The sequence below is a fragment of the Phocoena phocoena genome, chromosome 17 (genome assembly GCF_963924675.1).
Source record: "Phocoena phocoena chromosome 17, mPhoPho1.1, whole genome shotgun sequence".
Lineage (NCBI taxonomy): Eukaryota > Metazoa > Chordata > Mammalia > Artiodactyla > Phocoenidae > Phocoena > Phocoena phocoena.
Genome location: NC_089235.1, coordinates 24,372,099 through 24,396,501, shown reverse-complemented (window position 1 = coordinate 24,396,501; position 24,403 = coordinate 24,372,099). Strand labels below are relative to the sequence as shown.

General features: G+C 39.0%; 1 protein-coding gene across 1 annotated transcript in view; it reads left to right on the top strand.

The window, feature by feature from the left end:
* Nucleotides 1-24,403, top strand: part of ZNF704 (zinc finger protein 704) — a 205,330-nt gene that overhangs the window by 28,846 nt on the left and 152,081 nt on the right. Inside the window, exon 2 of the mRNA XM_065895643.1 lies at nucleotides 15,928-16,169. Coding sequence (XP_065751715.1) covers nucleotides 15,928-16,169 — 242 coding nt within the window. The remainder of the gene's footprint in view (nucleotides 1-15,927; nucleotides 16,170-24,403) is intronic.

Here is a 24,403-nt window from a genome sequence, read left to right as displayed (position 1 = left end):
CTCTATCAGAGCATTTGTTGCGGTTGTAATATTATTTATGTTTGTGTGGTTCATTTATTTCTGACCCTCCTTCCCACTGATCTCAAGCTCCATGAGTATAGCGACCTCTGTACTTTTTTAATGTATGGATATATGTATTTATCACTCTTATCTCTTGTGCCTACAGTACCTAGTAAAAATATTTGTTAAGTGAATGCCTACTTTTCAAGCAAACACTCTTCTCAAAGGTCTACTAAAATACCTTTCTTTCTTATTATCACTAGGAAAAAGGAGATGGATTTATGTGTGGGTTGGAATAAATATTCAAGCTTTCGAATTTTTATCTCCTTTTAAATCTTTTATACAACCTCTTTTAGAAAGAGTTCCAGGAAAATGATCTTTAAATAAGACAATTAAGAGATGTTTTAGTTGGGAATTAATGTATTAACATATACTTTAAAATTGTGTGTTATACAGAGATACAGAAGGTGTTTATATAGTGTCTATCACTGGTCTGCTGTTTTCCTGGAAGAATGTACATGCTTCTGGCTGTAAACAACTTATTTGCCTTTTGAAGCTAGAGAATAAATTGGGGCTTATTCATATTTTACCTTTTTCCTTTAACAGAATATCCTTTAAATAGCTAACACATGAACAAAAGAGTTCGACTTTTAAAAACCTGAATGTGTGCTCTTTGACATTCATAAACATATGACATATGAATCATTTGCTCTGTGTAGGGTCCTGTGATAAGTATTATTTGGCTGCCAGCCAAGTTTCATTTCTTCTACTAGGGATGTCAGGGCCACATGGTTGTGTTTATCGGGCGAATTTTAGTATACAACGCCTGTCAAACTACTTACAGAATCCCACCGTCTACAAATTCTGTCTTTGAAAGTAGTAAATTAGATGCCACCATTCTAGAATATACATTCCTCTTTCATTAACTTAGTAAAGTTTATACTAATACAAAGCTCCTGGTTTTTTTTTTAAACCTATATATTGAATTAATCCATCGGCTAAATATATTTTTTAAAAAATTCGTGCAAAATAATTTCTTCCATATGATTTGCATCAGTAAACAGCCATAGATACGTTTTAATATACGAGATACGTCTTAGCAACAGCCAAAGTAGAGTTGTCTTTTTGCTCATTTCTTGAGTTGAAGATGAAAGCAGATGTCTGTAGGTGAGAAGGTGAACCTCTGTTTGGCATGTTTTCTAGCTTGTAGGCTTGCCCTCTGTCTCTGTTAGGGAGACTCGTGCAGGAGCCTATTGATGTGAAGAAGATTGCTACTGTTGTTGAACAAGGTTTGGGATGTAGAGCAAAGCAAGGGATGATGTGCTATCACTGAACACTTCCTCTTCCTTCTTCCTGCCCTTCCTATGCATTCCTGAGTAAGGTTAGAGTTGAGGAAGTAGGATGATTTGGACCATGGTCAGAGACATTGATGGCACCCCACTGGGCTCACTCTAGGCAAAAACTTTTAAGGGAGAGATGGGTTTCGTTATCTCTTCCTGGGTTTTTCTTTTTTTTTGCTATTTCTATTTTTCTTATGACCCGTTTCCCACTCAAGGCTCCCAGAAGCCTTACCTACCTCTAGCTGCCCCTGATGACCCAAACTGTTCTCTCTGAGCAGAGCCCCATCTCCCCCACCGGAACCTCCTGTTTTTGTATGTTTGCGTTCCCTTTGATGCACTAAACCTGTGTCAGATTGCTACTGTATTTTGTCTTTCACTTCCCAGCACACTGGATATTAACTAGTCTCACAAACTAATTCTCAGTAAGGTATTGCCAGAGAGAAATGATGTCTATTTACCGTGCATCAGTCACTTTACTAGATATTCCCCTTTGATCCTTTCTACCAACCTATCATCCCTGTGTTATAGGTGAGGACCAGACCTTGAAGTGCAGACAGGTTAATAAACTTTCCCCAGATCAACTACCTAGCAAGTGGCAGGACTGGGATTTGATTTCAGTTGTACATGATTTCACAACAAACATAGACTCCTTTTCCTGGTTTAGTTATAGTTTAACCAAGGATGCTGGGTTAATGATATAATGAACCCTATGATTTAACCCTATTGATAATATTTCTGGCATTCTTAGCCATTGGAATGTATATCTCAACCAGGTATCTTTATGGCATCTTCAAGTTGTATCACACAGGTAGTTGCCTAATTAAATGATGTTTTTAAAAGTTTTATAGCTATAACTAAGAACACTAGCTTATTAGCATTAATTTTTATATGGTATGTTAAAATTACGAAATCTTCTTTCTTATTTTATTCTCTCAATCACATTCTGAGGAGTTAAGAGTAGAAGTGGGTAGATTAGACCAGAAGTTATTGTAGTAGTCCAACAAAAAATGATGGTGGCAATAAAAATAGAGAAAAGTACACAGATTAAAAATATGTGTTGGGGGTAGCAGATAGAGGAGGCTGCAAAGAAAAAAAAGGAAGAAATCAGGAAACGTGTGGTGGCATGGCAATACTGTACATTGGCTCATTCAACACCTCTGTATCCCCTTCGTATATTAGTTTTCTGTGCTGCTGTGGCTGGAACTTCCCAGATACCTTGCAGCTAGAATTCTGTGTGACTTAGGTTCTGTCAAAGCAATGCACCCACCTGAGGCATGTGACTAGGCACAAATAAGGCAGTGAGGGGTAGCCATGTACAGAATCGACCTTCTGGCAAAACACAGTGTCAGAGTTTCCTGGCGCTGCAGGAGCATCTGTTGTGGAAGTTGTAGCTTTCGGTACCTGTTGTCGTGTGGTACTTCTGCTAGTTCAGACTTGGGATGTGGTCAGACCTTCCTCCCGGCTCTGTGCAGTTGATCATCCCAGCCTGACTCTCCAGGGTTCTTAAAGAGTCTGTTGTCTTGCTCTACAAATAAGAATTGGCACTGGGGCTTCCCTGGTGGCACAGTGGTTGAGCGTCCGCCTGCCGATTCAGGGGACACGGGTTCGTGCCCCGGTCCGGGAAGATCCCACATGCCACGGAGCGGCTGGGCCCGTGAGCCATGGCCGCTGAGCCTGCGCGTCCGGAGCCTGTGCTCCGCAACGGGAGAGGCCGCAACAGTGAGAGGCCCGCGTACCACAAAAAAAAAAAAAAAAAAGAACAGAATTGGCACTGGTCCTGCTATCATAAAGCCAAGAGAAGATGATGCTTCAAGGAGGCTAGTTGTGTTTAGTACTGAGATAATGGAAATTTTAAAGTATGTATTTATTAAATTTAGTGATATACTCTGTATAGTTCACTGTGACTCTAGCAAAAGCATGATTTCTTTTTGTTTTGGAGGAAGTAGAAATCAATGACAATAAGCTGAAGAGTAAATAGGAAGTATTACTGAGGAGTAAGTAGGGAGTGAAGACGGCTCATGTACACATCTCTATTCATAACTCGACTTCAACAGGGAATACAGCAGAGGTGCAGTAGTTGAGGAGGATCAGAGGTCAAAATAAGGTGGGTTCTTTTTTTAAAGATAGGGGATATTGGAGAATGTTTGATTGCTGATGGGAAGTATCCAGTAGAGAGGAGAGAGCAATGAGGGCAAAGACCTATGAGACCTCGAGTCAGTTACGTAGTTTTAGTTTTAGTTTTCTTATCTATAAAGTTTGGTTAATAAGATCTTCCTCTTAGGATATTTTGGGACTGGAATGAAATAATGTATATGAAGAAATTTTAATGCACTGTCTTGTACTTAGTAAGGGTTTAATAAATGTGGCCATTATTATTATTACTACTACTTTTGCTATTGTTATTGTCTTCTGTATACTTTAGAGTATTGTGAGTATGGAATCACTTCTGTCTCCAGATTTTACAAATCTTCCTTTCGGCTCTTATAGGCTGGCCCCATTGCTGTCTTATCATCACTTAATTACATTAGTTAAGCAAACATTTACCAAGCACCTTGAATGTGCCAAGTGTGCATACATCAGGTGTCTGAGATACAAAACTGAGCAAAACTTGTTCTCTGCGTCTAAATAGCATCTGGACCACTAGAGGAGAGGCCTAGGGGAAGCATGACTACCTTATACAAGTTTTATATTGTATCAGTCAGGGTTCTAGCAGGAGCAGAACTGCTAGGAGGTATGTGTGGGTGTGTGTATGTGTGTTGTATTTTTTCATTTGTACGTACATGCATGCACACACACATACAGGCACACACTTGCTTATTTATTATAGCTGGCTAAGCAAGCCTGAAGTCCACGGCCAGCAAGGCAGGAAGGAAGGATCGTGACCAGACGGAAACCCCACGAGCACACCTTTCTATCTTAAGATCTTCCTAAAGCTCATTGTCATGGGTTAGCCCAGCTCTTCCGTTGAGCCATCTACCTTCTTATGAAGGACTATGTTGAAGTGGGACGTATTTCTCTCTCATGTTCCCACCTGCTCTCTCATACACCTGTTGGACCTTTATTCTAAAGAATTAAATTTATGATAAGCAGATTTACAGATTTGTTCTAATACGTACTGTTTAATTTCCTGAATACACTCTAGCTGCATTTATTAGCAGATTTCATTTAGTCATCTGTGCAGCTAGTAGAAGTAATCGGCTGTCTGTGAATTAAGAGCCACACGCAAGCTAAAATGTGAATTCATTAGCTTTCAACTTGAGTTCTTAATTTCACCTGCTGTTTACTGCGCAAAGGAATGACAAATTGTATTTAAATAAAATGTATATTTAAGGAAGAACACTTAGCAACTGACAGTTCTTTTTTACTTAAAAGCTGCTTCTTAATCTGCTCTGAAAATTAAAGAAGTTGTGTTAGCCTGTGGCAACCACCGATGAACTGGAAATGCTGCATTTATAGTTCTTATTGCCAGAGGAATTCAAGGCATTGGGTTAGTTAGTCCAACTCTTTTTGTTGCAAGAAGTGGAAACCAGCTCAGGTTTTGCAAAAAAAGAAAGGTGGGGGGGGGGGCGCGGAGATTCTGATAATGAGGCGGGAGATGCAGGTGTCCAGGCACAGAGGTGACCTACAGACAGTCCACTCAGGCTCAGGGTGGATGAGGACTTGAGGGGCGGGGGGATGAGGCAGCTCTCAGACGCCTGGTCTGTCTGAGGACCTTCCTGCCCTCTGTTCCTATTTCTTTCCAAAGTGTTCCTCACTCTTTTCTGGTTTCCTCTACTTTCTCACATGCCCGTGGCCTGAGCTGGTCACCCATGCTGTCACTCTCAGCCACCAGTACTAATTGACATCAGTTTCTGGTCTCTCAGATTAGGTTCTTGAAAGAAAGGATTTTCTTGGTCCTGTTTGTGCCCAGAGAAATTGTGCATTGTCCTTTTCGAGAACTGATTTGTCCTTTAATTTATACGTATCAGGAGTACATTCTCCAACTTACCAAAAAGTTCTAACCACTTCTGGGAAATGTGTGGTTTGGTCAGAAAAATCATGTTTTAAAGTCTCGTTTGATTCCCAGGTCAATGGCAAACAACCATATAAACCCATGAAGAAAATGAACTCAAACACATTGCTTGAATTGCCAAGAATCTCTTCTTTTTTGCTGTGTATGTTTGTGCCTAGGATTCAGGCCAGGTGGGGACAAGGTTGCTCAGAGACCCTCAGTAGGGGAGGAGAGGAGACTTCAGGGAGATGGGGATAGGCTCCAGTAGGCCGCCACGGAAGAGGCTCTGTGAAGTATACAATCTCCAGAGTAGCTCTCTGTTTCGTGTGATGGGCAGAGGAAGGTTCCAGTGAGAGGAGACCATGAGATTCCCCTGGGGCGAAATTACAATGAGGAAAGGTCAGCGACAGTGATGCCTGTTTTGCACCCAGGGGCCCCAGTCCTCCTGGCAGTGGTGGTGGGCAGTGGCAATCGTGGGCTCTATGTGGCAGTCACAGCAATTGGTATGGACAAGTCTTCCATAGGTCAGCTGCCCCTCAGCAAAACAGCTGTCTGTTCTCCTTCAGAAAGAAACTTCTAAGAAAATACTTCAGGTGGGACCCAAATCCTATCAGCAGAAATAGTTACTATGAACCAAATGTGGAAGAAATGAAAGATGACATTGAATTTCATATTGTTATTATTATTATTATTATTTTCGGTACGCGGGCCTTTCACTGCTGTGGCTTCTCCCGTTGCGGAGCACAGGCTCCGGACGCGCAGGCTCAGCGGCCATGGCTCACAGGCCCAGCCGCTTCACGGCATGTGGGATCTTCCCATACCAGGGCACGAACCCGTGTCCCGTGTAGCGGCAGGCGGACTCTCAACCACTGCGCCACCAGGGAAGCCCCATATTGTTATTCTTGACTATAAATGTTAAAATTGATCAGGAGAATAAGTGGCCTGGATTTGCTATGAGCCTCAGATAGGTGTGGGAAGTGTTTCTGGGCATCCCTGGGGACCAGGTTTCTCCATGTCCTGCCCCTTATAGGAATCTCCACTCCCCAGGAGTTTTGAAAATTATAGAACTTTATAACTGTGACTTGGTTGTGAAATTCTGCCTTATCTCTCTACAGGTTTGTCCTGGATTAACTGGGTGATATTTGTAGAAGGAAAGTTCAGAGTCCCTTAATTAAAAGTAAAACAAACCCTATTTTCTTTATAGATCTTTTTATACAATGAAGATCGCATTCCTGGAGATAAAATCCTCCATGAAATAAAATTCAACACTTGATAAGGAAAGGAGTAATATAGGCCATCCTGTAATTACTTCGCACCTCTTCTCCAAATTATAGCACATTTCACTATTTCCTTCTTGGTAGCTTAGGAAATTTCTATTGAATATGACCCCACTCTTTGCAGGTCCAGGAACTTGGCATCCACCCTCCTTAGATTTTATTAGTAGGTGCTACCCTATAGCACATATAATCACCTAAAAATGCATTCATTTATTTATTCCCTAAATGCCTATTGAGGGCACCCTCTGTTTCAGATACTCTTCCAGGTACTGGAAACATCAGTACACAAAATAAAACTACCCTCGTAGAGCAAGATTCTGGCAATGCAGCCTGGACAATAAACATAATAGATAATAAATTATGCAGTTTGTTGTAAGTGCTGTAGAACAACAGTAGAATAGAATATGGGAGATGAAGAGTGGGAGATGCGCACTGCAATTTAAATAGGAGGGTCAGAGTTGGCTTCACTGAGAAAGAGATGTTTGAACAAAGGCTGAAAGGGTGAGGAAGCCAGCAGTGTGGATGTATTGATATGAAGGAAGAACAGTCCTGGGAGATGGGGCAGCCAGTGAGAAGGCCTGAGGCAGGGTGTGCCTGGCCTGGTCAAGGCCAACAAGGGTTGAGGGAGAGGTAAGAGGGGAGGCAGGAAGTAGGAGAGGGTGAAAAGAAGAATTCGGGGGGGCCAAACCAAATGGGGCCTTGGAGGCCACCGCAAGGACCTTGGCTTTTATTCTTTGTCAAATGGGGAGCCACTGGAGGGTGCTGAGCTGAGGAGGGGCATGATATGATGCTGGTTGGTAAGGGACAAGGTGGCTACTATTATTCAGAAGGAACTGGGGGGTGGGAAAGGTATGGCAAGGAAGGAGACAGGGATCCAGGGAGGAGACTATTGTACACATTCAGGCAAGAGATAATGGTGGCTTGACCAAGATGGTAACTGTGGAGGTGATAAGAAGTGACTGGATTCTGGATATTTTCTGAAGGTAAAGGCCACAGGGTTTTCACATGACTGGGTGTGATTGGTTGAATTAAACTCTGACTTATATAAAATAAATGGAATACCTAATTACTGTATTAAGTTCAAAATTCTCTATACTAAAGTTAAATCCAGTGAGGTAGACCCATATTGATATTTCCTCTCTCTCCTTACATCTGGTTGGAAAAAATACACAGGTGACTTTAGCCAGGCTTGAATTTAATATTGAACTTTATAGAAATAGGTAATTCCATTCAGGATTTTAGAAAGGATTTTTTAAAATACGTAGTTTGTTCTCACTTGCATCGTGTTAATAGAAGGCTTGAAACTTCAGCCAAGTAGTCGTCCACCAAAAAATTTTGCAATAACTTTCCTAACTGTGTGTCTGACTCATCTGCCATTAGGCAAACCAAGTCATGCTTTGTTGAATATTAAACTGTCAAGATATTAGAGGTGAAACGTGCTGTTGTGAACCCGGCGTTAACAACACTGATCGCTGCGGTAGTGTAGCTGTGTGGCTGCCATCACAGTGAGGGTCTCAGCACCGTCGTACTGAGTTTTACTTCTCGCCCCATCATCACACCAGCAAACCAGGATGATTTTCACCAGCTAGTTACTCTGTCTTGGTCTAGAGAAATAATAAACTTGAGGGTAAAGCAGTCAAAAACCACTTCATTGTTTTCAGAGGGCTAAGGGAATAATATAATCAAGGGGCTAGCAATTGGAAGCAATTATTTTTAAAGTGTTTCTACTACAGCTATTCATTAGGACTGGATAGATTTGCCATCCAACTTATTTTTCTGTGTACATAGCGTGAAATTTGAAGCATTTAATTTGAAGTGACTAGTAAAGTTCTGTTGACTATTTTTGGACACAGTCTTTGTCAGTCGACTCAAGAGTCTGGTCTTTCTTTGAGCATGACCCTTAGTAGTAATATTTTAAATTGACTTAAAAATCAATTGTTCCTATTATTAATATAACCTTTGCTTCTTTCGTAGCATGTTTCAAATTCTGGGACTCTGATTACGTGCTCCACACTGTAGTTGGCGTGTCATTGTCATCTGTTACTAAATATGTATATTTATGTGTTTTGAAAGCAAGTTTACAAAATAAATCCTAAGGTGGGGAAACACAATCTGAAATAAGGAAAATTCTCTTATAGTTTGTCAGCTGGGACTGTGTGGTTGCCTGGTGAATGGAAGAGTCTTAAAGCGTTGCTTGGCCAAATGGACCATTCACTTGCCTCCCGTGGCTCGCTCTCGAGAGTGGTTTTTGCTGTGGCCTGAATTTCACTTCCTTTTCCAAAATTTCTATACTACTTTCTTACTATTCAGAAAGCCCGAGAAGGCAAATGGGCTGACTTTTTGCAGATTATTCCTGGAAATCCAGTTAATCTCCAGAGCCAATTCCTCAAATCTTATTGGGTTGAGATGAGTAAGTGAGGACAGTTTCCAAGAGTGAGTGTTGACACATGCGTTTTGGCATCTTATTACCGTATATTCATGGGGAGGGTGTTGGGATTAAGGTAGCCTGGAATGCACTTGAGTGTAGACAGCAGGAAGGATTGATCAAGCAAGTGAACTGATGCTAGAAGCCATTCTGTTTTCTGATGTGCTGTTAGAATCCTCCTGTGGAAACCAGATGTTTTTGTATTGAGAAAAGCTGACGAGCTTCAGTCCAGTTTACAAAGGACACCACTTAGAGAAATTCAGGATTGAAATAGATACTGTTAACTTCTTGTTTAAAAAATTGCAATTTTCCCCAGTATATCATATTTACAGTTAGGCTGTTTATCTTCATTTAGGAAAACAAAAGCTGTTCGTTGGAATAAAAATTTTGAGTTTTATTTGTCAGTTAGCTCAAGCTTTGTCCCCTTGCAGGAAATTACACTGGATAAAGCGTGTGTCTGTGATGTGCTATTGAAGGGCTTCTGTGTTGGGTAGGAAGAAGGAATTCAATGGTAGTGCTTGTAATACAGTATAGCTGAGAGGTGCTGGTAAGCAAGGAAAGTAATAGTGCAGTTGGATGGATCATTTTAAGTAATTCATTTTTCCCCTTTAGTATGTGCATATATACTAGTAACTGAAAGCTAAGTAGAAGAAAAAGGTATTAGTTATATAAATGCCAGATTCTTGAGAAACTTAATTATGTAAAAGTGATGTGTATTTTTTTTAGAACAGAATAACTTTATAAATTTTAAAATACCGAACTATACGCGAACATTGTAAAAATTACAAACAGGATAAAAAGCAAAACTGGACTGTAATTCTGCTTCCAAGGAGAACCATTCTTAACATTTTGGAATGTCCTTTCAGAATTGTTTTCCTCTTTATATATATACATCCCTCCTCTCCGAGATTATATTACATAAACTCACTTGGATTTCCTTTTTTCAATTAATGTATTAAATGTCTTTCCATTTCAATAAAGAAATATATCTTTGTTTTAAACTATACATTTTATTTGTTCATATTTAACCCCAAATTTATTGATGGATGTTTAGGGAATTTGCATTTTTTTAATATTATAAGAAATTCTGTGCTAAATATTCTTGTGTGCTTTTCTAGGTAATTTTTTTCCCCTTAGATGTAGAATTGCTAAATCAGAGGGGTGCACCATTAAATTCGCTGCCTTTTGCCATGCTGTCCTCCTTCAACATGTATATCCCTACCAACAGGTGTTGAGAGTGCCAGTTCCCTCGTATGTTGACCAGCACCGAGGATTATTCCTCCTACTTTCTGTGAACCTCTAAAAAATTCTCTTTGTATTAATTTTTAAAATTTGAAAACCTCAAAAAAGTAATAAAAATCCCCCATAATCTCACCACTTGGAAGTTGTGTGTGTGTCTGTATGTGGGTACGCATGTATCTAATTATACAAGAAAAGAAGTAGAAGAACCTTCTTGGCCCAGAAGGTGTGTAGCTTTTTAGCAAACTACTTTGTTTTTGAAAAGCAGTGAAATCACGCCTAACATGCTAGTCTGCAACTTACCTGTTTCTCTTAGCAGATCATGAGCAAATGTGTTCCTCTTAATAGATCGTGGATTTATTCTGATGCTCTTCTTTTTAGTGACTTCATGGTTAAGTCCATTGTATGGGCGTTCCATAGTTTGTTCCCCCATCGAGAAGATTTTGGTTGGTTGAGTCAGAAATTCTAACCTCCACGTTTTCCTACAAAAATGCTTGCACAAGTATAAAGGTACATGCATACGTACAACAAGGGTATTCATTGTGGCATTATGTTTAATGATGAAAAATTGAAAAATACCTCAATGTCTGTGAGGAAGGGATGGGTTAAAAATATGATCTTGTGAAATGTTATAGTATTCAAAAATTTTTAATATAGTACAACTAACATGAGAAGATGCCCATGATTTATTGTGTATTGCAGAGCAATACATGCAGTCAGTATAAGCATATTCATGTTTAGACACTCCAGACAGTATATATGCACAGATAGGTATTTAATGCCTTTTAAGTAAGTTGAAGTTTTGCAGTAAATTGTTAAAAGCTATTCTTTCTAGGGGTTAGACCTGAGGGTGGGGAAGAATAGAAAACTGTCCCCATTTTATTTTGTACACATTTTTACTGAAATTTTAACAACAAGCATATATTTTGTAGTAAATGAACATTTGAAAAAATGAGAAGTGCATTCAGATTCTATAGGAATAGTGCAAAATAAAATGTTTATGTGAGACTAGGTAGTCTCTGAGATTCCACCTGCTTAACAGATTATGAGTCCATGAAATCACAGTCAAGTAAAAAGTAGTAAATCTTTCTTATAAATACAAAATGTCTCATTCACAGTGTGGTGGAAGAGTGAGAAGAAAAGAGGAAGAGAGAGTAAACCATAAGGTCAGAATGCGGTCAGCCAGAAGCAGGAGTGGGCACCACTGATCCTGGTTCCGGAGGAGCACGGAACTCAAATTCCTCTTCAAAAGGGCTCTAACACGTATTTAAGAGAAGCTATGGGGGCCTTAAACCTTCTGTTTTTTAGATGAAATATTCCCAGATTTCTCCCAATAGGATCCTTTGTCATCCTGATCACCTTGCTCTGTTTATTCCGATTTGTCAATGTCCATCTTGAAATTTGACAACCAGAATCATATTCTACTGCCTTCCAATTTACAGTCTTGTCACTGTGGGATACAGTCAGATTAACCCTTCCTCATGCAGGAGACACTTTAAAAAAAATCTAGACTAAGATTATTCCTAAACCTCTGCCTTGTATTTTCTCCTCAAAATTCCTGGTTAAGAGTTTTGCTGTTTTTTTCTTCATTATTTGCCACCTAGGGCTTCTAGATTTGGGGCATTTGTTTGTTTTCTCTGGTTGTCTTCTATTGTTGAACCCTTTGCCTCCCCTTGAGCTGTTTCACAGAGAGATTTCCCCAACTTTTAACAAAAATATCAGCTCATGTGAGTCACATCATTAATTGATATCAGCTTCAAGGAAGGAAGCTAACTCGGCCCAGGCCCTGCAGATCACCAGAAGGGTTTCCTTTTGTCACCAGGGCGTTGTGCAAGTTGGGAAAAAAAATAAGTAAGAGTGCCCTCTCTGGGCAGATGAAGTACAAGAAGTTCTTCTCCGGGTGGATGAATTGGAAAAATGTCCCTTTTCCATGGGTGAAGAGGCCTGGGGACCTGGCTTGAGTGGGGACTGGATTTTAGCTGACCTTTCTTGTGCACAGGGTATAACAGCACAGCTACTTGCAGCAGCCTGGGTTGTCAAGCACCTCATGGCTGCCTCTTTGTGGCACCGTTTCCCAGTTTCTGGTCTAGGCGGTTCTTGGGGAATATACTTTCTACACCAGTTACTCCTGGTTTGGTTCTTTCCTCCTTTCCTTTTTTTTTTTTCTTTAAATCAACAGTACTATCAAGGTATAATTTACATACCATAATATTCATCCCATTGTAAGAATACAGTTCAGGGATTTTTGATAAATTCATAGCATTGTACAAATCACTACAGTCTAGTTCCAGAACATTTCCATCATGGCAAAAAGTTCTCCGGTGCCCGTTTGCAATCAGTTCCTGCTCTCAACCCCAGCCCCAGGCAATCACCGGTCTGCTTTGTGTCTTTATGGATTTGCCTTTTCTGGAAATCTCATATAAATGGGCTCATATCTTCCTTTATCTGCTTTCCTCGGCTGATCTGCTGGAGGTGCAATGGCTGCCCCCTTTTACTCCTCCTCCAAACCCTCACTCATCCCTTCCTTTCCATCCTGCCTCAGCATTCAAATGTGCTCTATTACCTCCCATCTTAGAGCATTCTCTTTTGTCCAGCATCCGACCCAGCCACCATCCTATTTCTCTGGGGCATTTCTGAGCCCACGTCTCAAGATTTGACCTCATACACTTGCTCCATTCTCTTCTCTCCGTGTACTATCCTTTTAAAAAATATTTTAAAATATAATATCTGATATGAATAAAAGAACATTAAAAAGAAACTGTAGGGACTTCCCTGGTGGCGCAGTAGTTAAGAATCCACCTGCCAATGCAGGGGACACGGGTTCAATTCCCTGGTCTGGGAAGATCCCACATGCCATGGAGCAACTACGCCCGTGCGCCACAGCTACTGAGCCTGCTTTCTAGGGCCCCAGTGACATAACTACTGACCCCGCGTGCTGCAACTGCTGAGGCCCACGCGCCTAGAGCCCGTGCTCCGCAGCAAGAGAAGCCAACGCAATGAGAAGCCCGCGCACCACAACGAAGAGTATCCCCCGCTCACTGCAACTAGAGAAAGCCTGTGCACAGCAACAAAGACCCAACGCAGCCAAAAATAACTAAATAAAATAAATTTTTAAAAAAAGAACATGTACTATACAGTTAAGGCATAGTGATATAATGAACATCTACACCTGTGACCCACTCCTTCCACCAACCTTACAAACAGTGGAACCTATGACTCAAAGTATCTAAAGTCTCTTGCTCACCTCTACACTTTTTTCTCTTCTTTGATCATTTCTAACTCATTTTAATTCCACTTTTAAAAAGGAGTCTGGGCTAAGTAGTCTTTGAAATTCATTACATTGCTAAAATTTCCTGATTATTATTGAGAGATTAATTTTATGTTTAGAATGTATTATGGAAGATTTATAGCTTACATTGTTGAATATTACCATAATTTATTTTATTACGAAGTCTCAGCTAAGAGCATGACATACAATTATAATATCATTTCTATAGGAAGTTTATTCTACTTTGTATTAATTTGCTTTAGATGCTGGCTTTTTTCCCCAAATATTTGGAGCTAAAAGCTAAACTTTCTGTAATATTCTCCCTCAACCCTCCTCTCTTTGGATTGAATTCATTTAACCAGTCCAGTTGACCCCAAGGGAGGTATGGATGTCAATTATTGCTACAGCTTAATACTAATGACTACTTAAATATTTAATTACTGTAACACTTGACACTTAGGGAGAAACTATTTATAATCATCAAAACCACGCCTTTGTTTTCATCTTTCATGCCTGGTGTTTGGCATATTCCTGTTGTAACATCGCTGGGAATGAGCTGCTCTAGAGGTGGAAAAAATGCTTCCCTCTCTCTTCCACCTCCAGGAAGAAGAAGTTGCACTGAAAGTGATTAGTGATGAATATTTTAAAAATTTATAATTACAATAGTCAGTTTTCCAAACTACGTTTTTATTGAAAATTTATTGCATTTTAGAAGTGTGAAATATTTTCCTATTCCTTTCTATTGAGTATCGATGTCATTTAAACAGTTAGCTCTTAAACGCACTCATTTTTCTTGGACTCTTACTTTGCTTCATTAACTAGTGCATTCTAAGAAATATGGTAACTCTTTAATGAGTTGCAAGTAGACCCAGGTGGCTGACCATTGTCCTGTGGAGCTGGGGCTTGGTCTGGCAGGAACACCATGGAAGATACTCTCTTTTTCCTGACAAGTGCAGGCCAAGGAGAGCAGGGAGCTCAGTTTAGGGCTCTGTGTTCATGTGATAGATCCATTCCAGCCAAGGCAATCCTGAGGCACAAGTCATCCCTGGGCTCGGGAAGAATACATATGTGAGCAGGTCCTGTGACTCCCAACACACATATACTTCAGAGTTTTCCTTTAGTCTGAGAGTTTCTAGTCATTAATACCATACTTTGCCAGTCTCTGCTGTTACTGGGCCCGCATATTCTCATTTTATTCTGAAGATGCTGTATGTTTATGGCTTTAGCTCCTATTATTCTAAATCTATCTGATCACATGCTTTGTGCTTTTCCTCCTAACTAAAATTAAAAAGAAACAAATAAGCATATCCTCTATTTAAGTGGGTGAGTGAAGATTTACTGACTATGTACACTGACTTCATGAAAGGGAGAGACTATCTCTGGACCTGTGAAATGTCTTATAGATGCGCATATTTTGAAACATACTCCGCTGATGAGTGAGGCTCTGGGTTGCCAGATAGCCTGGTTCTTCTTTGTGTACTTAGGACTTTAACAAGTTCACTCCAGACCTCATTTACAGCGCCAATCACATTACAAAATCCTTTTTCTTTCTTAACTTTTGTCTCCTTTTTCAGTCATCACAGTCCTAAAATCTGAAATGTTCCTTTTCTACTGATTCACTTTTTGTAATTAGAATTTCATTTCTTTTTATATGAAATCAAAAGTATCTTCTCTAGAAAAATACATATTTTTCTATTCTTCTACCAAATTTGTCAAACTTTATAAAACTATAGACCTCTTTATTTTCCTTAGCCAGTTTTAATTCCTTGAGGTCTAAATTCATGTTTGTCTTAAACTTTAATCACCATTGCATTTAGTAAAAAATCATAAGAAAAATTAATATGACTTTTTAGTTGTCATACTGATGAAGGATTTCATTAAGACCTTAACTGCTATAAATAAAGGATGAAGAACAATTCTTCATTAGATAAAGAGTGTGGTTAAGATCAGTATCATAGTCAAAGATATAAGGCTTGATTTTATATATATAGCTCTCTTCATTAAACATAATCAGCATGAAATATTTAAGAATTTATTTACTTAACTGAGTTTTCTCAGTTGTAGAAGAGAAAACAATAATGTTTTAAATTTTTAGATTTTTTTTAAGTCTCACACTTTCAAGCCTTCGAAGTTTTTGCACATCTGAAAGGCTTTTCTTGTGCTTGCGATGCTTCTTGTTTGCATTATGACAGGTGGTGCGTCAATTGTGCATTACTTTGTAATGTCAGTTATTTTATTTCTGTGTGACTTCTTTCCCATTTAAACTATAAAATCTTCAAGATGAACAGGGACAGCAGAGTCTGTGGTCTCCCGTCATGGCCATCTGCACGTAGTCATGCAAAGCTGATATTTTGGGTGACTAAGAATTTTTGCATTTCATTTCACAGGTGGGGAGCATTAAGCGGGAAATGGCCTTCACATTTCAACCAGAGGACTTAAAACGTGACTCTAGTAAAAAACTGTCTCATCAACACTTGTTCCCCTTGGCCATGGAGGAGGATGTGAAAACAGCAGACACCAAAAAAGTCAACCGAGCCCTTGACCATGAAAAAGAAAACACTCGCTCCATCTGTCTCCTTGAACAAAAACGAAAAGTTGTTTCTTCCAATATTGACGTTCCTCCAGCAAGGTAAGGGACCGTTAGACCTTATATGTGTCTGCTCCAGGAAGTCAGTGGAGAGCATGTATAGTCTCCGCCGTATCTCTCTAAAGTATAGACTTAGGAAGGTTTTTCTGCCAAGAACATTTTTCTGTTGCTTGTGTGAAATAGAGCAGGTGGCCATGCTCTTCAGAACTGACTCAGGCTGTAGTATTTGGAACTACTGTGGCTCTAGAAAAGAATGTTTTATTAGATTTTGGCAAATGAACAACAAAGAGCAAAAGAGTAAATATAAAAAAATAAAAGAAACATGAAATGTATGACTGAGCATAGCCACTTAAAAGCAAGAATACTCATATCTTTTGGTCAGGTGTTGGAGGGCTATGGCTGTAGGGCAGATTCAGCCCCTGGCCTGTTTTTGTTTGGCCTGCCAGATAAGAATAGTTTTACATTTTTAAAGGGAAAAATAAGTGTAGAATATGGGATATAGATCATAGATGGCCTGCAAAGCCTAAAATATTTATGTGTGACTCATTATAGAAAAAGTTTGGTGATCCCAGGTTTATATCATGGTAATCCTTTTAAGACAGATCTAGCTTAGAACTGGGCCAAGAGGGTTTATCTGAAATATTAAAAGGCTTTTATTACATTGTAATTCTATTTAAACCACATCCAGCGCCATTGAACCAAAGAACAATATTATGGCAGAATGACAGTGGAATAGTAGTAGAATATACATGCTAGACCTTTTACTTATTTTCTTGCCTGTCATTTATCTCACCTAGAAAGTAAGTTCCATGTTGGCCGTGATTTTAGTCCATCTTGTTCAGTGGTGTAGCCCTAGTATTAGAACCATGTTGAATTATATATTAAGAGCTCAATAAATATTTGTTGAATGAAGAAAAGAAAGGAGATGCTGTAGCATGAAAGCTTGCTTATTTTTAATATGTGAAATATATTTTGTTACCAAAAAACATCTATAATGAAACTTTATAAGCAATTGTTTGAGAAGTTCTGCGTTTGTTTGAGTGGTTTCTGATCGCTAACTAGGAAAATAGTATCTTTGGAAAAGGAATAAATGTTCCTTTTCTACTGATTCACTTTTTGTAATTAGAACTTCATTTCTTTTTATATGAAATCAAAAGTATCTTCTCTAGAAAAATACATATTTTTCTATTCTTCTACCAAATTTGTCAAACTTTATAAAATTATAGGCCTCTTTATTTTCCTTAACTTTTAATTGAAACTTTTCATATATTCATTACCTCTGTTTAACTACTTGGAATTATTTGCTTTTCTCATTTTTTCATATAAAGTACATGCTGAATTCTTTAGGATTAGTTCCTTTAACTGGGGGTTCATTATGAAATGTCTTATCATGCCCTGAACCTGGTAGGCACCTCAATTCGTATCTGTTATTTGGTTGACTCATAGGTAAAATGACATGTAATTTGAAATGTGAAGAGCTACGGTTTTATTTTTTTCCTAAGCCTGTAGGGCAAGAATTAGACTTCCCAATATTACATAGTTTAGGGCCAACTTGCAATTCTGTAGAACTTACTCTACATAAAATTTTCATTAGACCATTTTATATGTTGAAAGACCTGGAATTCATAATTTTAACTTGTCATCGATTGTTTTAGGTATATCTTTTTTCTTTAATTTTTACCCACTTGCAGTAGTTTCTGGGGAAAATAATGAAGAGAGGGAGAAGAAAAATGTTTTCTGCCTTTTCTGGCTCTGTTGTGTGGAATATTCCTTCTTCCCTCTCAAATTCACTGAGTGCACTTAAAAGTCAAGCCAGTGTTATTATGGAGTTCTTTAAACAATATTGGGAAATTAATTGGAAACCCAGTTAATATGCAGCAAGAATTCCCCAATGACAAGGTATAGCTTAGATGTGTTAATCTATTATGGGAAAGACTAGTTAAAGCTCCCTATTGTTTGAGATCTCCACTAATATTATTTTCATTGCTGTAGTAAGAGTTTAATTATCACAAATATGCCAACAGTTGGTGAAATAAATTACTCTTTTTTAAAGTGATGATGAAGGAATCAGAAGTTGTGGAGTTCATCTAACTCTCCACTCTTTCTGTTCTATTTTCTTTTACTGTTATCAAGTTATTTTGTAAATGTAAACTTTCCACTATCATCTAAATAGATCAATATTTTGTTTTAAAGAAACTCCTTTACTTGACATGTAGAAAGATACAGGATTTTTCTTTTTGTTTTTTTCAGAAGAAATAGTTATATCTGTTGGCAGTACGTAAATAATGAGGCTTGAGTAAGTCTATGGGTATGCGGGAATATTGGTATGAGTAAACCTTTATATCTATATCTTATATAGTATATCATACATAACACACGTGTATTATATATACCCCATATACATATTCTGTATCGCTATATCTAGCCACATGGTTATTGCAACTTATTACTCTTCTAAATCCAGACATTAGGTATTGGCCAGCTCTTAGAACGGCAGGACAACGATTTTAGGTGAATAGCGTATGACTGGTGCAGAGCTCCTCATTGGTTTAAAATCAGTTTTCTATAATCTTTCTCACTTTATATTTTGCTTATTGCCACTGTACCTAACAGGATTTTTGTTGAACTTCACTTCTGTGGTTTTAAGATGAAATATGAACTTTTTTCCTATGGTTTGTGTAATGAAAACAATGGGTATATTTTATATGTTTTTTCATATCCCTAGAAAGTTCTGAGAACCACGCCCCTCTTTAATCACTGTACCTCACTGCAATTAAGCATCACTGATTTCATCTCCATTCAATAGACATTTATTGAGTACCTGCTATGAACTCAGTACTCAGTAAAAAAGTGAATGAGGCAGGATGCTAACCCTCCAGGACCTTACCATCAGAGAGACAGACACCTAAGTGGTTAATATCAAATAACTTGCTCCCTTCTCATTAGAACTGGGTGAATTTGTATGTAATGGAGAATCTCTTAATATTAGGAAAGTTGTTAGTGTGACACAACTATTTAAAAGCCTAATTTCCTTTTACTAGTATCTTTTTCAAGATGGGGATAAATGGAACAGAGGAGGAACTCTGCATCTGAGATCTGCATTACAAAATCCGTTTCTTTACCCATTTCCTGAGGACCCACTTAAGAGCCTCTAGTTTCAGGAAAACATAAGTTTAAGTAAGTTATTAATCCAGATGTGTCAGGCTGGGTCATCCGAGAAGCAAACGCCAAGATAGGATTGAACGTGCAAGTGTTTTATTAAGATAAACACCTGGGGTGGGTGGAGGCAGGGAAGGCAGGAGGTGCGTGTCAGACTAAGGTGCAGGTCTGAGCCCAGTGAGGGAGAGGGGTGAGGGAAGGCTGGATGGAAGTGTTTGAGACTGCCTCGCAAGGCCACCGGGACGCCTGCGTTATATTAATTACATGAGTTACATTAATGCAAGAGAGTCCACTTACCCATGAGATGTTGCTTGATTGATTTCAGGAAAAAACAGTGTTTTTTTCTTTTTTTTGTTTCTGGTGGGGGGCAGGCGGGGGGTGGTGCAGAGGGGTGAATGCATTATAAGGTGAGGTCCTCAAAATATCCCTTGAATTATTCCAGGTTCTTTAGGGGAGAAAACTAAATAGGAAGAGCACAAGAGTATGTAAGAGAGCATGTGAACGAGCAGTGTTCGTCTTTGGACCTAAAGATCTATCATTGACGGAAAAAAAATTCTTCCCAATTTTAAAGATTATGGAGGAGGAATAATTTGGTGGGGCATGAGGTGACCTGTACGAGGCGTGTCAGTGCTAACAGTGGGGACAGCAGTCTTTAAATGACTGATCCCTCTCTCTGAAGGTTTCATCACTTATTCATTTAGTAATGTCTGGTTATAAAAGATAACAGCTCCCTCCGAAAGAGACTGTGAATTGAAAATGAGGAGTTACTAATTATAAACATGTTATCTTAAGTATTTTTTAATCTTCAGGGAAAATACTAGCTTTAGTGATCTCTATGGCGAGTTAGGAAAATGAGCTTTAAGAGGATAAGGAGAGGAATACAAAGAGACGGGGGTGTGAAGAGTTGAGCCAGAATGAAAATCCAATACTGTAGTTTGGCCCAAGAAGTGAATAGGAGGCCAAGGTCAGTAAAGACAAAGGCCAGTCAGAGATTTCCTGTGGGCAGAGCTCAGTGGTCCATTAGCCAAGACAGTATTTTAGCCTTATTGGAAAAAGATGATGAGCCTGGGCCCAGATAATCAATGAAACATGCCCAGTTTAGTGGTGGAAATTTGGGGAAAAGAAAGAAAGATTTGAAATCCAGAGTAGGGAATTTAAAGATTTTTCCAGGGTTGTAGGGCGTAGAACTAGTCGGAAGGAATTGTTCAATTCTTGGGATGTGTGCCAAGCTATTGCAGTAGCACGAGACTTCTGTGAATTGGCCTGACTGAATACCGTTGGCAACACCAAATTCTTTCATAGTCCAAGTAATGCTCATTTCAGTGTTTGACCTGTCCTGATGGGTAAACTAAGCATGTTGGTAAAGCCTGCAAGTACCAGAAAATAAAACATAAAGGACTCAGGAGAGCCACTTTTGGAGGAGAAATTTTCTACTCATTTTAAGTCTGCCTGGTTATAGGTAAGGATTGAGGTTTCTTTTTATTTTCCCATTTAGATATCCAGTTGTTACAATTGTTGGACAGATTATCCTTTCCCCATTGCATTACCTTGATGTCTTTTTCAAAATCAACTGACCATATATGTGCGTGTCTAGCTCTGGACTCTCCCCTGTTCTGTATCTGTATGTCTATCCTTATGCTAGTACTACAGTCTCTTTTTTTTTTTTAACATTATTGGAGTATAATTGCTTTACAATGTTGTGTTAGTTTCTGCCGTACAACAAAGTGAATCAGCTATAGGCATGCCTATATCCCCGTATCCCCTCCCTCTTGCGTCTCCCTCCCACCCTCCTTATCCCACCCCTCTAGGTGGTCACAAAGCGCCGAGCTGATATCCCTGTGCTCTGCAGCTGCTTCCCACTAGCTTTCCGTTTTACATTTGGTAGTGTATATATGTCAGTGTTACTCTCTCACTTCATCCCAGCTTACCCTTCCCCCTCCCCTTGTCCTCAAGCCCATTCTCTATGTCTGTGTGTTTTATTCCTGTCCTGCCCCTAGGTTCATCAGAACCATCCCATATATATATGTGTTAGCATATGACATTTTTGTTTTTCTCTTTCTGACTTACTTCACTCTGTATGACAGACTCTAGGTCCCTCTTGATTGCTGTAGTAAGTCTTGATAGTAGGTAGTATGAGTATGCCAACCTTGTTCTGCTTTTTTAAACATATCTTTCTGGGTTTGCTGGATTTCCATATAGATTTTAGAATATTCTACCATTTTCTACCCTTCAAAAAAGCCTATTGGAATTTTAATTGTTATTACATTTGAATCTATAGGTCAGTTTAGGGTGAATTGATATCATAAAAACATCAAATCTTCCAATTTATAGACAGAATATGTCTTTACATTCACCCAGTTCTTTTATTCTTCTCAGTAGCATTTGTAGTTTTCAGTGTTTAGATCTTGCATTATTTTGTTAATTTAATTTGTAAGTTCTTTATGTTTTTAGATACTGTTCTAAATAATATTATTTAATATTTTTTGGTAATCTTTTTTCTTCCAGTTTTATTGAGATATAATTGACATAAAGCACTGTATAAGTTAAGATGTACAGCATAATGATTTGACTCACATCATGAAATGATTAGAAATCTAGTGATTATCACAATAAGTTTAGAGAACATCCATCATCTCATATAGATACATTAAATAAATATAAAATTACCTTTCCTTGGGATGAGAACTCTTAGGGTTTGCTTTCTTAGCTTTCATATATAACATACAACAGTGTTAATTATATTTATCATGTTGTACGTTACATCCCAAGCACTTATTTATCTTATACCTGGAAGTTTGTACCTTTTGACTGCCTTCATCTATTCTCCCTCCCCAACTACCTGCCTCTGGGTAACCACAAATCTGATCTCTTTTTCTATGAGAGAGTTTGTTTTTGAAGTATAATTGACCTACAGCACAATGTTAGTTCTTACTACATGACAGAGTGATTGAATATTTCTGTACATTTCAAAATGATCACTGTGATAAGTCTGGTTATTATCTGTCACCATAGTAAGACATTACATAGTTTTTGACCGTATTCCCTACGCTGCATATTGAATATCTGTGACTCATTTATTTTGTAACTGGAAGTTTGTACCTCTTATTCTCCCTTACGAATTTCTTTCCTCTTCCCCCCCGGCCCTGCTCTGGCAATCACCTGTTTTTTTCTCTGTATCTATAGCTATTTCTGTTTTGTTATGTTTGTTCATTTGTTTTGTTTTCTAGATTTTACATATAAGTGAAATCATACAGTATTTTTCTTTCTCTGTGACTTATTTCACTTAGCATGATACCCTCTAGGCCCATCCATGTTGTCACAAATGGCAAGATTCCATTCTTTTTATGGCTGTGTAATATTCCAATGTGTGTGTGTGTGTGTGTGTGTGTGTGTGTGTGTGTGTGATATCTTCTTTATCCATCTATCTGTTGATGGGCACTTATGTTGCTTCCATATCCTGGCTAGTGTAAACAATGCTGCAATGCACACAGGGTGCATATATCTTTTTGAATTAGTGTTTCTTTTCTCATCGGAAAAATACCCAGGAGTGGAATTACTGGATCTTATGGCAGTTCTATTTTTAATTTTTTGAGGAATTTCCGTACTGTCCTCCATAGTGGCTGTAACAGTTTACATTCCCACCAACACTGCGCAAGGGTTTCCTTTTCTCCACATCCTTACCAACACTTGTTATTTCTTGCCTTTTTGATAATAGCCGTTCTGACAGGTATGAAGTGATATCTCATTGTGGTTTTGATTTGCATTTTCCTGATGATCACTGATGTTGAGCATCCTTTCATATGTATGTTGGCCATCCGTATGTCTTCTTCGGAAAAATGCGTCATCAGTTCCTCTGCCCAGTTTTTAATAGGGTTGTTGGGTAACTTTTGATATTGAGTTCGATGAGTTCTTTGTTTATTTTGGATATTAACCCCTTGTTGGATATATCATTTGCAAATATTTTATTGGCATATAATTGTTCATAGTAATCTTTTATGATCTTTTGTACTTCTGTGGTGTCAGTTGTAACTTCTCCTTTTTAATATCTGATTTTATTGACTTGGGCCCTGTCTCCTTTTTTCTTGATGAGTCTGAGTAAAGGTTTATTAATTTTGTTTATCTGTTCAAAGAACCAGCTCTTAGTTTTTTTGTCTCTATTTCATTTATTTCTGCTCTGATCTTTATCATTTCTTTCCTTCTACTAACTTTGGGTTTTGTTTGTTTTTCTTTTTCTAATTCCTTTAAGTGTAAGGTTAGGTTGTTTCTTTGAGATTTTCTTGTTCCTGAGGTGGGCTTGTATCCCTATAAACTTCCCTCTTAGAACTGTTTTTGCTGCTTCGCATAGATTTGGGATCATTATGTTTTCATTTTCATTTGCCTCCAGGTATTTTTAATTTTTCTTTGATTCCTTTAGTGATCCATTGGTTGTTCAGTCACATATTGTTTAGCCTTCATGTGTTTGTGTTCTTGCGGTTTTTTCCTTGTAGTTGATTTCTAGTCTCATGGCATTGTGGTCAGAAAAGATTCTTGATATGATTTTTATTTTCTTAAGTTTACTCTGTGTGGCCAGGGCCCAGAGGGTGTTGGGGCTGATGCCTTGTCCACTGGTGGGTGAGGCTGGTCCCAGGGCTAGTGCCAGCCCATTAGTAGGTGGAGCCAGGTTGTGGGGTCTCTGGCCACAGGGCCCCGTGAGTCCAGGGGTTGGTATCAGCCTGCCGGTGGGCAGGGCCAGCTGTGGAGACGGCTGGCTGTGGGACCCTGGGGGATTCTAGGCCTAATTTCAGGTCTTGGGCCCTCTGGTGGACAGGGCTGTGTCCCGGGGCAGCTGTGGGTTCAGGGGGTCTTAAAGAAGCCCGCCTGCTTGTGGGTGGGGCTATGTCCCTGCCCAGCTAGCTACTTGGCCTGAGGTGTCCGAGTACTGGTGCCTGCAGGCTGGTGGGTGAGGCAAGCAAGGTCCTGGTGCTAACATGCTCGAGGGAGGATTCCAAAGTGACACTTGCCAACCCCAATGCCCTTTTGGTAGGATGAGCTCTCAAAATGGCTGCTACCAGTGTCTGTGACCCTGAGCTGAGCTCTAGATGCCTCCTGCCTCTCAGGGAGTCTCTCCAAGATCAGCA